The sequence below is a fragment of the Lathyrus oleraceus genome, chromosome 7 (genome assembly GCF_024323335.1).
Source record: "Lathyrus oleraceus cultivar Zhongwan6 chromosome 7, CAAS_Psat_ZW6_1.0, whole genome shotgun sequence".
NCBI classification, from domain to species: domain Eukaryota; kingdom Viridiplantae; phylum Streptophyta; class Magnoliopsida; order Fabales; family Fabaceae; genus Lathyrus; species Lathyrus oleraceus.
Genome location: NC_066585.1, coordinates 27,921,108 through 27,937,911, shown reverse-complemented (window position 1 = coordinate 27,937,911; position 16,804 = coordinate 27,921,108). Strand labels below are relative to the sequence as shown.

At 34.8% G+C, this 16,804-nt stretch overlaps 1 protein-coding gene across 1 annotated transcript; it reads left to right on the top strand.

The window, feature by feature from the left end:
- Positions 1 to 667: 667 nt before the first annotated feature.
- On the top strand, positions 668 to 1,318 carry LOC127102163 (uncharacterized). Its single transcript, XM_051039567.1, has one exon. The coding sequence runs from the start codon at positions 668 to 670 to the stop codon at positions 1,136 to 1,138; it is 471 nt and encodes a 156-aa protein (XP_050895524.1). The 3' UTR covers positions 1,139 to 1,318.
- Positions 1,319 to 16,804: the final 15,486 nt, after the last annotated feature.

Sequence of the window (16,804 nt, the reverse complement as noted above, 5' to 3'; positions counted from 1 at the left end):
CCTTATGTTGTAAGGATTGAATAGCATTAAAAAATCCAAGATCTAAAACATTTAAATCTGGAGAGTTTGCCGGTTGACACATTAAACGAATATTAAATCCTGATAGGGTTAATTCTGACTTGGTTAGTTTGTTAGAATAAATGTCCTATTTTATAGGGCTGTTAGCATAGCAGTTGGATTCCTTTTTGATTTAGTCTTTATTAGTTCCTATTTTCTAGCTAAGATTTAGGATAGTCAGTTTATGTAATAAGCTATATATTAGCTTTTCTATTATTCAATAAAGTAAGTCAGTTATCAGAGTTTCCTAACAATCTGGTATCAGAGCTAGACTTCATATCGAGAGAAAAAAAGGAGAGAGAGTTCGTAAGCAATGGCTGAAGGAAACAGTGGTTTTTCCCAACCCTCTATTCCGAAATACGATGGTGATTATGACCATTGGAGCATGGTCATGAAGAATCTACTCCGATCCAAGGAGTACTGGAGCGTTGTGGAATCTGGCTATTCATAACCAGGTGCTGATGAAGTGCTAACAGCAACACAAAAGAAGACACTGGAGGAAGCGCAACTCAAAGATCTAAAGGCGAAGAATTACTTGTTTCAATCTCTTGACAAGTCAATTCTTAAAACGATCACTCAGAAGGAGACATCCAAGCAACTTTGGAATTCCATGAAGATGAAATGTCAAGGGAATGCTCGAGTTCAAAGGGCTCAACTCAACCGCCTTCGCAGAGAGTTTGAGGTCCTAGCTATGAAACAAGGTGAAGCAATTGGTGATTATTTTAGCCGAGTGATGATGATTGCAAATGATATGAGAAATTACGGAGAGGATATGGCTGATGTCAAGATCGTAGAGAAGATCTTGAGAACCCTCACTAAAAAATGGAACTATATAGTTTGTTCCATAGAAGAGTCAAAGGACATTGATGAGCTCTTTTTTGATGCTTTGCAGAGTTCTCTTCTTGTCCATGAACAAAAGTTTAAGAAAGATGGAGACGAAGAACATGCTCTCAAGGTGTCCTATGATGAAAGAAATGGTGGAAGAGGACGAGGAAGAAGCACTTTCAGAGGAGGAAGAGGCAGAGGCAGGGGTCGACAAAGTTACAACAGGGCGACCGTCGAATGCTACACATGCCATTAGCTAGGACACTATCAGTACGAGTGTCCAAATTTATCGAAGCAAGCAAACTATGTTGAGCTTGAAGAATCAGAAGAGATGCTGCTTATGGCATATGTTGAATCTTCTAGAATCAATCAACAAGATGTGTGGTTTCTGGACACTGGATGCAACAACCATATGTGTGGTGATTCTTCACTATTCATGGATATGGAGAATGGATTCAAAAGAGATGTCAGATTGGGCGACCATACAACAATGAGTGTTGTTGGAAAAGGAAGTGTAAGACTAGTCTTGGAAGGAGTTTATCACATTGTCAAAGATGTGTTCTATGTGCCAAATTTAAAGAACAATCTTCTTAGTATTGGACAACTACAAGAGAAAGGTCTAGCTGTTCTGATAAAGGACAATCAATGTAGGATCAACCATCCTACAAAGGGTCTAGTCATTACCAGCAAAATGACAGCCAACATAATGTTTGTGTTGGTCACTAATACACCTTGTTGCAAGTAGACAACAAGTGAAAAGTGTTTTCAAGCTGATGTCCAAGATCTCGCTCAACTTTGGCAATGTAGATATGGTCATCTGAGCTATACAGGTTTGAAGACTCTGAAAAACAAGGAAATGGTGAAAGGGCTGCCACATTTTACTGAAACCAATGTTTTATGCACGGGCTGTTTAAAAGGGAAGCAACATCGAGAAACTATTCCAAAGAAGGCGATATAGAGAGCTTCAGAAAAACTAGAGTTGATTCATTCTGACATTTGTGGTCCAATCTCTCCTACTTCCAACGGACAAAAGAGGTATCTCATTTGTTTCATTGATGATTTTAGTAGAAAAGCTTGGGTGTATTTTCTTGCATATAAGGCCAATGCCTTTAGTGTCTTTAAGCAATTTAGAACGTGTGTAGAGAAAGAATCCGGTTTGTCCATTAAATGCTTAAGAACAGATTGTGGAGGTGAATTTACATGAAATGAGTTCAAAGAATATTATAGAGGGAATGGCATTAAGAGGCAGTTAACCACAGTCTACACACCTCAGCAAAATGGTGTTGCAGAACGAAAAAACAGAACTATAATGAATATGGTGAGATGTCTGCTGGCTGAGAAAGATGTGCCAAGAAATTTCTGGCCAGAAGCTGTGAATTGGGCCTTCTATGTTCTAAATAGATGTCCAACATCATCAGTCAAGGACATGACCCCTGAAGAAGCTTGGAGTGGGGTGAAACCTTCAGTTGAACACTTCAAAGTGTTTGGTTGTGTAGCTCATGTTCACGTCCCTGATGCTAGATGAGCTAAACTGGATGATAAGAGTCGCAGTTATGTTCTGTTTGGGGTAAGTGCAACATCCAAGGGATATAAACTTTATGATCCTTTGAACAAGAAAGTCATAATCAGTAGGGATGTTGTCTTTGAGGAAGAAAAGAAGTGGAATTGGGATGAAAGTTACCAAGAATTCATTAGACTTAATCTAGAGGTGGGAGAAGAAAATGATGAAATCACCCAACAGAATCATGACACACAAAGCAACGAGGAAGAAGAAAAGGAGATGACAAGTGATGCAATTGAGGCTGTTGTACCTAGTGCCAATCCTACAACTTCCAATGCAAGATAACTCAGAGTTAGAAGAGCACCAGTATGGATGAATGATTATGTTATTGGTGAAGATGTTATTGGTGAAGAAGAAGATGGTCAAATACATTGTGCTTTCTTTGCTAGCTCTGATCCAATCAGTTTTGAAGAGGCAGTGCAAAGTGAAAAATGGAGACAAGCAATGGATGATGAAATAAGTACAATTGAGAAGAATGGGACATGGCAGCTAACTGATTTGCCAAGAGGTGCTAAAACCATAGGAGTCAAATGGGTATACAAGACCAAACTGAATCAGTTGGGAGAAATTGAAAAATATAAAGCTCGCTTAGTGGCGAAAGGATATGCTCAGCAACAAGGAGTTGATTATGATGAAGTGTATGCTCTTGTAGCTCGTATGGACATTGTACGTATGATCATTGCTCTTGCAGCTCAAAGAAGTTGGATTATTTGTCAACTTGATGTGAAATCTGCCTTTCTCCAAGGAGAATTATCGGAAGAGGTCTATGTTGAACAACCTAAGGGTTATGAGTTGAAGGATAAAGGGAGGAAGGTCTACAAGCTTAACAAAGCTTTATATGGACTCAAGCAAGCACCGCGAGCATGGTTCAGTCGAATAGAGTCATACTTCAAGCAGACAGGATTCGAGAAGGATGCAAGTGAACAAACATTATTTACTAAAGTGAATAAACAAGGTAACTTCTTAATTGTTAGCCTATATGTTGATGATTTAATTTATACGGATAATGATAGTGCTATGATGAGAGAGTTCAAACAGTCCATGATGAAGGAGTTTGACATGTCTGACTTGGAAAAGATGAAATACTTTCTTGGTACAGAAGTATTACAGTTTGATGAAGGGATATTTATCATCCAGAAGAAGTATGTGAAAGATATGATAAAGAAATTTGGAATGGAAGAAAGCAATTATGTGCAGAATCCAATGGTTCCAGGTTTCAAAATTCACAAAGATGAAGATGGTGTGAAAGTGAATAGTTCAGTCTACAAGCAGCTGGTTGGAAGCATGATGTATCTGACAACCACAAGACCTGATGTGATGTATTCAATTAGCCTCATTAGTAGATACACGTCAAATCTAATTGAGCTTCATCTTATGGCAGCTAAAAGGATATTGAGGTATTTACAAGGAACCACTAGCTATGGGATTCTCTATAGGAAGACTGGAAATACAGAGCTGATTAGATTCAGCGACAGTGATTATGCTGGAAGTATGGAGGACAGAAAGAGTACATCCAGGTATGCATTTATTCTGAGCAATGCAGCTGTAGCATGGTCTTCAAGGAAACAACCTATTGTCGCACTGAGCACCACAGAAGCAGAATTTGTAGCTGCTGCATCCTACACATGTCAAATGATATGGATGAAAAGAGTGTTGAAAAAGCTTGGCTATGATGGTAGTAGCAGTCCAGTTATATTTTGTGACAATAGTTCAACAATTAAGCTATCTAAAAACCCTGTGATGCACGGAAAGAGTAAGCACATTGATGTAAGGTTCCACTTCCTGCGTGATATGGTGAATGAAGGAGCTGTACAACTGAAGTTTTGTGGCACTGAACAACAGATAGCAGACATTTTCACTAAGCCTCTCAAGTTGAAGACATTTCAGCATCTTAGGAAGAAACTTGGAGTATGTGATGCACCTAAGTTAAACTAGTATACTGTCTAGTTTAAGGGAGGAAATGATAGGGTTAATTCTGACTTGGTTAGTTTGTTAGAATAAATGTCCTATTTTATAGGGCTGTTAGCATAGCAGTTGGATTCCTTTTTGATTTAGTCTTTATTAGTTCCTATTTTCTAGCTAAGATTTAGGATAATCAGTTTATGTAATCAGCTATATATTAGCTTTTCTATTATTCAATAAAGTAAGTCAGTTATCAGAGTTTCCTAACAAATCCATCACGTGAAGCTACTCGACAAAACTCATCATCTTTAGTATCAATGTGTATTCTTGCATTATCTTATTGAATATATATTGGAGATCCTATTTCTTCTCTTGACCATTTTTTCTTTATGGCGGATAAAACCTTCTCAATCAAATCTGACCTTATCACTTGTTTATTCACCAAAGTTATTGGTTTTGTTTCTAGTGTTTCCGCAGATCTATTAATACTACTTCTTTTAGCATGCTCATGTGTGACCAAGGGAAATGCACCAATTTTTCTAGAAAATAGTTCACGCCCCTCTGCATCAAATCTTGGATGAGCTATAGCAACTAAGAACATAACGTTTTCAATAAAAAAATTACTTTTACAAGTGCGTATTGAATCCTCTTCATCTTGTAGCAAATAGTAATTCTTAGACTTCTTTGTCATATAAAACCACTTCTCATCTATATGAACAATGTTATACATTCCTAAAAAAGTTGGTTCATGTGGCAAACTAGTACCATCAAGCATTGATATACAAAATTGCAATCTAGATCTAGATCTTTTATTCTCTTCCTTCAAAAAAGGTTTTATAGCATTTGAATGTCTTCGTATAACTTGCGATTTTAGATACCTATGCAAAGTGCTCTTACTTATATCCATTGCAAAAGAAGTAGATCTAATAGTCGTCCTTTGACGCAAAGGAATATCACGAATTCGATCAAAGTCAACTTGGATTCTCTTACGACCATAATTTTTTGTTAATTTATGGGACACATTAACATGGATACCACTATTTTTTTCTTGTCTTCAAATGCGCTTAATTGTGCTTCTTAAAATTGAAAATTGTGATCCCACCATATCAATCGCCCCTCTAATAAGTTTTTCTTCAACACTCTTACTCAAAAGAATATTATATATTACCATTCTTTTTGCATTACACAATTTTTTCTTTCTCGTTGGTGCTTCTAAAATTTGCGAATTTGTAACAATATTTTCTTCTAAAAATAATAATTACAGTACATAAAATAAATAAATCAATAAACTCAAATGAATAGAATTAAGAACGTAGTGTTATCATATAACCATATTTATACATACTCAAATGTGAATTTGATGTTGATGATATATCTTCTATCTCATCGTTGAAATCATGAGGAAAAGAACGTGATGAAGAATTTTGAAAAAATGAATCATCAAAAACTATAAAATAAATATATAAATATTGTTAGTATTGTGCATCTAGAATAAAAATCAATACTAAAATATAATCATGCTTACATCTATTTGAATTTGATTGTTGCAATATTTCTCTAATTTGTATAGGAGTATCGTTTTTTATGAATGGTTCTTCGTTTAAATCAAAAGATAAAGGACTTCTTGAAAGAGAAAATTGATTAGAGCCAACTTCTAAGTCTTCTACATTAGCATTCAGATCCGGTATACAATATTGTTGTCTTTCTTCGTTACCTTCTTCATTATCTTCATTTGAGTTGATAATACTTTCATTTATATCTATTTCTCTCATACACATTTTCTGAATTTAATTTGCATATGAGATGTGTCACGTGAGCTCCACAATAACTCATATTTATAAAGTCATTTTAGAGGAAATTTTGAATTAAAATTTAAAAAAGTTGCTCAAAGTTAAAAATAAACGAGGTCCATAGAATTTGGAATTAGTGAGTTATTGTAAAGTAGGAGTAAAATGGGAGACTGGCAATTCCATTTTATCAGAACAATAGTATTGGAACATGCAAACAATTAGTATTGAAACATGCAAACAATCATTACTTGTATTAGTAGCTTTAATAAGGGCAATTTAGTAAAATTAATACTATCTCTCTTTATTTTTACACTTTCCTTAATATATATGAATTGGTCAACTGGATCGGAGGGAGTACATGCTAAGACACGCCAGATAACACTGGTGTTATCATAAATACTCCCATTTCCAAAATATTCGCATAGCCTTGTAATTTCTTGCAATCATTACTACAAAGATTTGATTCATAGAAGAAATACATGCATCAGGATCAATTCATGAGTTATTGATCTCCATACATTAAAAACTATTGGAGGGCATTATAATTCATTTTAAGATGAATCTGACACATATGTTATGGTTCCAGAAGTGTCTTTATGAATCTCTGAACTTTTGGTCTGTGTGTTATATTATTTCTCGTTTGGGTGGTGCAAAACCAACTTAGCTATGTACTTCCTCCGTTCCATAATGAGTGATCTAGTTGATCATTTCACACATATTAAAAAAAATGAATAAATATAAGAGAGAAAATGATATTTTTATAAAAATACCCTTATCATGTATTGAGAATGATGAAAGTAATATTAATTAAAATGTAAAATTGAAAAAGATGCATTGAAAACTGAAATGACTCATTTATTTTAGGACATTCATTTATTTCAAATGGATCATTCATTTTGGGACGGAAGGAGTATGAATTTAATAAAAATTAGAGACCAACTTCTTGTTTTACCAACACAAAATGATCCTGAATCATTAATTTCTAAAACCAACTTGACCAAAGAATATAATAGAGACTTAGACTTGTTTAACATACCATAAATTTTTAACTAAGTATTAAGAAATTACAATAAATTAGGTATTTGGTCAATCAACAATTTAACATTTTATGAGAGACTTCATAACACTAAGCAATTTAGCATGAGAGTTTCTTTGATCAAATGAAAATTTGTATATATAAACATAGTCTCTTCCGGGAAATAAATAATAATACCGATTTACAAATGGGTTTCTTATACAAACACAAGTATATATTTCAAATTAGCAAGTATCGAAAACACTCCAAAACCAAAACAAAATTATGTGTCTTTCTGTTTTAAATCAACAACAAAAAAGTTTAGTTATAAATATTGAACTGAATTTAAAAATAAGAAATGTGTAAAGCCAAAAATCTAGCCTAAATTCATGCTTATCCTCAACAAGAGAGGCAATGTGGATTATTCAAAATTAGTTTTTAGCTATTTCATTGTTATTGTGAAAATTAATAAGTTCAATTTTGTATTTTGTTCGACTAAGCTCCATGGCCGGTCACCTTCAGATATACTTTTACTACTTCTTTCAATTTGTTTTGAAATTATTTTGCTTGTGCTATATCCTTGTCAGGCAAAGAGGCTATGTGGTAGATCTCTACTCGCATAAAGTTAAGTTTAAAGGTGATATTTGATGTTTATCGGTGACTTCAAATCTATTTGCTTTCCTGTTGAAAGGTTGGGTGAGAGAGGTGCATCCAACTCTTTTGGGACGATGGTTGCTTGTTTTTCTTCTTCTAATTTTATCTTTAAGATGAAGTTGGTTGATCTTTCTCTCTGACGTAGGAAGTTCACATGGTTTCACATTAATGGTGGTGCTGCTATCAGGTTGGATAAGATCCTTGTGTCATATGGTTTGTAGGATTCTTTTGGGGATGATGTCTTAACGGGCTCTCCCTAGACATGTATTTGATCATTGTTTTATCATTCTTAAGTATTCTAATCAAAAGTGGGGGTCGAAACCTTTTAAATTTAACAATCATGAATTAAATCATAGTAATTTTTTTTAAGTTGTTCTTTCTTGTTGGTCTAATTCTGGTACTCAAGGTTGGGAGCCGTTTGTTTTGTTGAAATTTTTTAAATCTCTTAAGTTAGTGTTGAAAAGTTAGAGGAAATGCTTTTTTTTAATATATTTTAATTTAGAGTTCTAAATTGATTATATTAGGGAGGAGGTTAGGTAGTTAGATACTTTGACTCACCGGATACAATTATATGAGGAGGAGATTCCGGTCTGATCTAATAACATTTATGAGCTTTGATCTTTGTTAAGGATTAAGGACTGTTAAATGTTTCAAATATCTAAGTCTAAGTGGCTTAAGGAATGTGACTCAAACTCTATTTTTTCCCACACTTCTATCAAGAGTAGGAGTAGGAGGAACGTTATTTTATCCTTGAAGGTCGGTGAAGTTTGGTTGGAAGGGGTGTCTGAGAGCAGGCTAATTATTTTTCGGAGATCTTCAAGGAGCCAAATTTCAATAGACCTCGTCTGAATGAGTTAGTATTTTGCACTCTCTCTGTTGAGAATAATCTTCTATTGATTGTTAGTTTTTCTTCTCATGAGCTTGACATTGCTATTACCTTGTGTGATGGTAAAAAGAGTTATGGACTTGATGATTTTTCCAACTCTTATTTAAAAAGGTTTTGGAATCGAATTATGGAAGATTTGAAGGTTATGTTCGATCATTCTCATTGGTTTTCCTTATTACCATATTCCTTTGCTTCTTATTTTGTGATCTTGATTCCTAAGAATAACTCTCATGTATTCATTTATGTGATTTCAAACATATTTCTTTTGTTGAGTCTCTTTATAAGTTAATGGCTAAAGTGTTAGCTGCTAGACTAGGTGAGGTCATGGGGAAACTTGTTTCTCCAAACCAACCTGCCTTTCATAAAGATAGAATGTTAGTGGATGGTGTGGTGGTTATTAATTAAGTGATTTACTTGGATAAGAAATCCAGGAAGCCTTGTCTCATTTTCAAAGTGGATTTTGAGAAAGCTTATAACTCTATGAGTTGGGACTTTTTGGAGTATATGCTGGTTACATTTTAGTTCCATGATAAGAGAAGGTCTTGGATTGAGGCTTGTGTTTTTTATGGGAATATCGTGGTACTGGTTAATGGTTTCCCAACATAAAATATCAATGTTAAAAGGGGCCTGAAGCAAGGGGACCCCTAGCTCATTCCACTTCTTGCGTCTGAGAGATTAGACGGCTTGATTAGTAAGACCATTGAGTTGCGTCTCCTCGCAGGGTTTAGGATAGGTGGTTTCCCATATGCAATATGCAAGCGACATTGTCATACTAGCGGAGCCATCAATTTAGAATCTCTAGACTTTAAAATCCATCCTAAGAGATTTGAGCTTTCTTTCGGCCTCAGGGTGAAAATTTTCAAAAGTATTTTGATAGGAGTCAAAATGGATCCTGCTTTTTTAGTTTCTGTTGGTGATTTCCTTTGTTGTGAAATTGAGGACCTTCCCTTTAAGTAAATGGGGCTTCCAGTTAGGGCTACTCCTAGACACAAAGCTAAGGAACCCCTTTGTTAATTTCCCTGGTAAAAGACTTAATAATTGAAAGCATAAATATGTTAGCTTAATGAGTGATTTTTCTTAATTATGTGCTTAACATTTTCCTTATTTTCTACCTTTTTTTTTATAAAAATGGTTGTAAAGGTATAGAGGAAAATAATTTAGATCAAAAGAATATTTTTGTGGGGTTGAGTTAAGGGTCAATCTAAAATCTATTGGGTTAATTGGAATGATGTTTGTAAGCCTAAGACAAAAGGTGACTTGGGAGTTAGAGATCTTCGCCCGATGAACTTAGATATTTTGGTTAAATGGAGGTGACACCTTATCTCAGGTGACTTTGGTCTATAGAAATATATCCTTTGCACCTGGTATGGAGACTATATTGTCTATTTTCTAAGGGTCGACAAAGATCCAGGCTTTTGAAAATTCCTTCTTCTGGTTGAAAGGAGTATCCCTCCCTGGGTTTAAGAAGGAAGATCAATCTAACTGGTTTGTGGATGGTATCTCTATGAAGATTGGATTTGGTCATCAAACATCTTTTTGGTTTGACCTTTAGGTTGACAATATTCCGCTCAAGGATAGGTTGCCCAGGCTATTTAAAATCATAGATTATCTTAATGAGGCGTGGGAGAGGTGGGTAGGTGTGAAGATAAGACTCTTGTTTGGGACATTAGGTGGAAGAGGTCTTTCTTCATTCACGAGAAACCAATTGTTGATGATTACCTCTCGGTTATTCCTAGGCATAATTTTTCCTTGGACATATACAAGTGACTTTGGAAGTTTGCTAAGGAGGGTTCCTTCTCGGTATGCTCTGCTTATCATTCTCTTGTGGCTTATTCCAATTCATCTTTTATTGGAAATTTGTCTCTTTCAAGTCTTTAGGGTAGTTGGGCACCCTCTAAGGTGATTGTGTTTTCTTGGTAGATTCTCTTAGATAGGTTCTCTTCTAGAGAAAATTTATACAAGAGAAAGGTGATTGTTGATTCTTGTCTTATTTTGTGTCTTTTCAGTGATGATTTTTTTGAATCAACATTTCACATGTTTGTCATGTGTGACTTAGCTAGCACAATCTAGTATAAGATTTTTAGTTGGACGGAGTGACATTTAGTCCTCCCCAGGATTCCAGTCTCCTCTTCAAGACTTTTCTCTTCTTGGGAGATATGGCAAAATCTATGGGTCTTTCTAGGACCAGGCATGCGTTGTGTGGACCATTGTGTTTTATATCTCTACACCAAACATGAATGAAATGGAGGAAAATAGTTTTTTTTGCTTGAAAATGATTTTCGGACAGAACAGAGAAAAATTCTTGCACCTTCATAGATTGACTTTAAAACTCTATCCTTTGAATCCAGCAATAACGGTCGAGATCTCAATTAAGTTAGGGGTGTTGTGTTTCTTTTCTTTTCTTTAGTTGTTTTGATCTGGTGTTGATAATAGTTTGATATCTAGCTTGTTCCTCTTTTGACACGTAGATTATTAACAAAAGTTTCTCTTGAAGTTTATTTTTATAGCTTGTTTATTCAATTGTTTTTCTTTATTGTCGTAATTTTTCTTTGTAGTATTTGATGCTCATTGTACCATTTGATATTATTATTATTATTATTATTATTATTATTATTATTATTATTATTATTATTATTATTATTATTATTATTTAATGATATTGATATTTTAACTTATTATATTTTATTTTATTGCGACATTTCCTTCTATTTCACGTGTTTACTTATTTTAATAATTTCCAGACCTAAAGAATATTGCGATTTTAATAAGTGTGTTTTTCATACAAGAATAACAATATCAAAATTAGTAACCTATATTTAGCTCTTTCCACAATTATTTCAATGCATACACTTATTTGTTAAGTTTCTATTATTCAACATTTTCATGCTAATTTTATAAATGTAATTAAAGAAGTAATCTTTATATAATTCGATAGTGACTTTATTTATGAAAGTAATTAATTATAATTTTGTAGTTACATTGTAAAGAAAATCATGTGGTAAGATTGTTGTTTTCAATATCTTATGTCAATAAATGAAGTTAACAAAACCTTTTTGAGTTTGTCAAGAAACTAAAAGGAGAACAAGAAACATAAATCAAAGTGTGAAATAAATTACGACGCACAAATAAATTACGACGCACAAATAAATTATACGATTATTTATAACATACATTATTTTTTAAAATAATGGTGACCAATCCTTAGGCAAGCAGAAGCAAATTGATTCAATGCATTTCTTAGATTTAGGAGGAAGACACCAACCAGATGGACAATCTATGTCTCTTGTACAATCCCAGTCTGCCAAGTCAAATAACAATAAAGAAATATTATATATTCAAAAAAGAAAATAAATGTAAAAATTATATTCAAAATTACTTACCAACGCTGTTTACAACAAGAAATAGTGAAAGAAAAATGATTAAAGGACAAACAAATTTGAAAATTTGATCCATATTTTTCCTCCTTACATGCAATAAATAAATAAATATTCTTTCAATACTTTATAGGTAAAACTTCCCACTTTTTAAACTTGAATTGAAATACCTTTTAGCTCTTAAGAGTTGTGAGAAATCATTAATAAATTGGAGATATTGTTAAATGTCTTTAAGATATATAAAAGTGTTTTCTTTATTCTTTTTATGGGTTGGGTGTTCACTTAACCTTTGTAAATATCTCAAATAAGAATCTTGATGCTCATCAAAGATTCATTCATTTAAAAAAAAAATTATATTATCTTTTCATGATAGACAAAGACAAAAAATGCTAAAAAATAAATAATATAAATAAATAATGAAAATATATTTTAGAAAAATAAATCATATATATATATATATATATATATATATATATATATATATATATATATATATATATATATTAAGAATAAAGTAAATTTCTTTGTCATAGGATAAAACTTGTGACACCCTAAATCTAAAAATAGAATATTTGATATTTTTAATTGATTATTGAAGTTCATTTAAGATAAAAATACATTTTTTTAAAATATTTTAATTAAACTAAAGATATCACGAATCTACACAAAAATAATAATCAAGTGTCTATCAAGTGCGTAAGAAATTCACAATAACAAAACAAAGCTTTATACTTGAAAAAAATATAACATTTTTTTCCTAGATGTATGGAACATACCTTACATTATAAAGAAGAAACTCATGATAACCGAATATTTTATGTTTTATTGTACCAATACCATGAATTTTACAAGTCTTATTGTCACCAAGGCTAACTTCTCCACTTTCCTCTAACTTCAAAATATCAAAGTATTCTTTTCTTTGACACATGTGATAAGAGAAAACCCAACACTCTCCATTTTCTAAACTCAACACTAGTAGTGCACTAACACACTCATCTATTCTCATCTGAGCCATCTACAATCTGAGTTGAATCATCATATCCTCTAATCTCGGGAAAATCACTTATGGAATTACCTTTTACTGACATATAAGTCATTTTAACCTTGAACTTTCAAAGCTCTATAATTTGGACATGCCTTTAGAATTACTCCATCTTCTTCAGATACTCAAGCCTTCACCACTTTCACCAATCTTCAAATCTTTTACCTTTGAAAATTCCTTAGATATCATAGCCATGTGGACTTAATTCAAAGTAATAGTACCTCTATTATAATAAAGAATTATATCCTTGACGTTGTTGAAAGTATATTTCGTGTCGGGTTTTTGTTATCGTATCCACAGGGATTGTAAGATATCATCGCCGTTCGATGGTTGTATTAATCTTAGCTCAATGTAACAATAGGGTTTTGGTTTTAATCAAGTTATCTTGCATAAAAAGTAATAAATTGCGGTAAAAGTTATGGTTTGATTAAATGAGAAATATTGCCAAAGTTAGGTTTCAATGATCACTTTGCATGTATTTGCTCGGTCAACAATCTTATAAACTCCTTTAGATGATAAATCATTTCACAAAGTCCTCTCAATATGTTTCTCTCGAACACACATTGTGAGTTTTGCCATTTTGATCCATTGTTTCTCTCGAACACAATCTATCAAAATGACAACTTTTTGGTTCAACCTTATGGTGAACAAAATCATTCATTACTATCTCTAGCTAACAAACAAGTTTGGATGAAAACCTAGGTCAAGAGTCGGTAAACATCTCTCGATCATAAACCAACACAAAGAGTTTTAAATAGAAACAAAGTTTTCATCATATATTTACCATTAAAGAGTTTACATATGAGGATCCTTACATTTACACACAAAGCTAGTAATCACCTACATCTAACCTTGACAAATGGATGACTTAGCTACTCATTTTCATGGTAGCTTGGTCGGCAAGTAAGGAAAGAAGGTTGATCAACATCCAAGTCGGATAATCAAAGTTGGATGGGAATCCACCTTCTTTTTGTAGAAGATGGTTCTAAGATGAAGAGAAATGAAAATTAGGGCATAAAAGATCCCCTAGAACAATGCTGTAAAATATCTCTCCAAAGTACAAAAGTGGAAAAAGTTGGTAAAAATGAGGTCTGGTGCTCAAAAGTGGCACCTGTTACTTATAGACCTCTGTTGGGCTGTCATGCTCGCTAGGCGAGCAGAATGGCTCGCCTAGCGAGGGTCTAATATGGGCACATAAGGCACCTGCGCCCAGAGAAACAGGGTCTGCTGAACTGTCATGTTCGCCTAGCGAACATACCTTCGCCTAGCGAAGGACACGCTTCAACCTTCGCCCCAACGAGGTTGAGAGGTTTTGCTACTGGAATGCTCGCTGGGGACTCGCTAGAGCTTCGCCTAGCGAGTGAGTGCTGGCTGCGCTTTTCACCAAAACAGAACGAACTCGCTACCACCTTCGCTGTCAGCTCGCCTGGCGAATTTATTGACAATTTACTGGAGCTTTTCGCTTGGCGCTCGCCTAGCGAACCAGTGCTTCGCCACAGCCCTCGCCTAGCGAGCAGGCTGATGAATGCTTGTTTGCTTTGGTTCCTTTGCCAACTTTCTTGTGTCTTCAATTTCAATTATTTCATGCCTTCTGTCATACCCCAAAATTTGCCCATTAATATTTCAAGACATTTTTCAGGGCACTCCGACTCATTTTTATGACACTGATCTTAAAGGAACAAAGGCCCAGCTCACGAGTGGCCCAATCCAGAAAATGGCCCAAACTGGCCTGCTCGCTAGGCGAGCAAATCCTTCGCCTAGCGAACGTTCGCTGCACGCTCGCCTAGCGAACGTTCGCTACACGCTCGCCTAGCGAAGCTGGCAGATAACAGAAAATTCTGGGCTTCACTCTGAGCCCATTAGGTCATGAAAAAAAGGCATTATAAATACCACAACTCCAGTCAGAAAAAGGGAGGACGAAAACAGACGAAGACGGACGGAAACCCTGGCATAGAAACCCTGGAGATCAACTTGAAGGATTCCGAGTAAAGAAACCCTGAAGGCCGCTCATCCGCTCCGAAGCTACCGCCGCCCAACTCCACCCGATACCAAAAGCGATCTGCCAGTCCAGTGTTACAATTCAGCTGCAACAGGTTTGCGCATCACTATTGTTTTATACTTCCAAGTTGTAATCTCTAAATACATAATGCATCATAATCGAATTTTTGGGTATGTAGTTAGATTTTGCATGTGAGTTTAAATATGCCTGCCTATCCCGAATGTTTAACCATATTATTTCTATAATTGAATACCATAAGGCTTGCAGCATGCTGAGATTATACTGTTCTGAAATTCAAAACCCGCAGCCGCTCGCTAGCACATCGCTAAGCGAGCCTGTAGCGAATATTCGCTAGGCCTTCGCTAGGCGAGGCAGAGGCGAACGTGACAGTCGCTAATATTTTGGTCGTTATGTCCTATGCTTATCTGATCTATTCTATGTTAATTCTACGTTGTTTGCCTGACATGCATACTGCTGTGTTCGTTTTGCGGTGTAATCCTCGATTGCACCTTGATTTGGTATTCTAACCCGTTTGCTGAATGTTGCAAAGGTTCACACACCCCAGGAAAAGATTGTTGTGTAGGTCTTCCACTTTATTTGTGGGATACCCTTGTGAAGATCTACCCTAAATTGCTTAATTTTAATGTAGTAATTTTAATGTATTATTTTTAATGTATTGATTTTAATGTGGAGATTCATCCTAATTACCTAATTAACTTTAAAATATGGACTTTAAATATGTGATCTTGGACCTCTCTTTTGCCCTACGAGTACGGTATTACGGTCATGTCCCGCGAATATGGGGATACCCTTAGCAAAGACCCTTCGGTTAAATCATCATAGTCCCTCGAATGTTGCCTTTGTCCCTCGATGACCCTTCGGTGTAGCCTACGGTTAAATGATGATAGTCCCTTCGAATGCTAAGGTATCCTCACAACTGTTGCCTTCGATGATCAATGACCCTTCGATGACCCTTCTACATCCAAAGGATAAAACTACTTACTTCTCAATAGTAAGGACAGTTTTACCCTCATAAGGATAGGAAATGCCCGGAAAGACCTCGGACAGGTATAACCCTTAATTGCTCATTCATAACCTAAAATACTTTTCACACCTCACACATTTCAAAACATCTTAGAAAATCACCACTTGGCATACATTCGTACTAGAATCATTGCCGAATTATATTTTTCTAAACTATTTTCAAAACTAAACGAGATAACCACTTTGTATACATTCATACAAGAATCATTATAAAGTTAAATTCTCCTTTTCAAAACATTTCCTACACATTTCTCAAACACTTTTTCAAACTAGAAAAACATAAATGATTGAGCAATTAAGAGCCCATGGATAACCATGGATACAAAGGGTGCTAACACCTTCCCTTTGTATAATGTACCTCCCGAACCTAAGAATCTAAATTAAGGTCTTTCCTGTTCTTTTCCACCTTTCCTTATTGGATAAAAGAAAAGTCGGTGGCGACTCTTGCTAACCGCGACATTGCGATTAAAAACACATTAAAGTCAGTTCACCGTATGACAGAACTGGCGACTCTGCTGGGGACTTACAAAGAGAGAGGTCACCTTAAAAAAAATCATTTATGTTTTCAAAATTGTTCCTTCTTTTAAGGGTATTGTTGAGTGAAAGATCCTACACCCGGATCTAGTGTACCTTAGGTAAGTAGCAATAGATCATC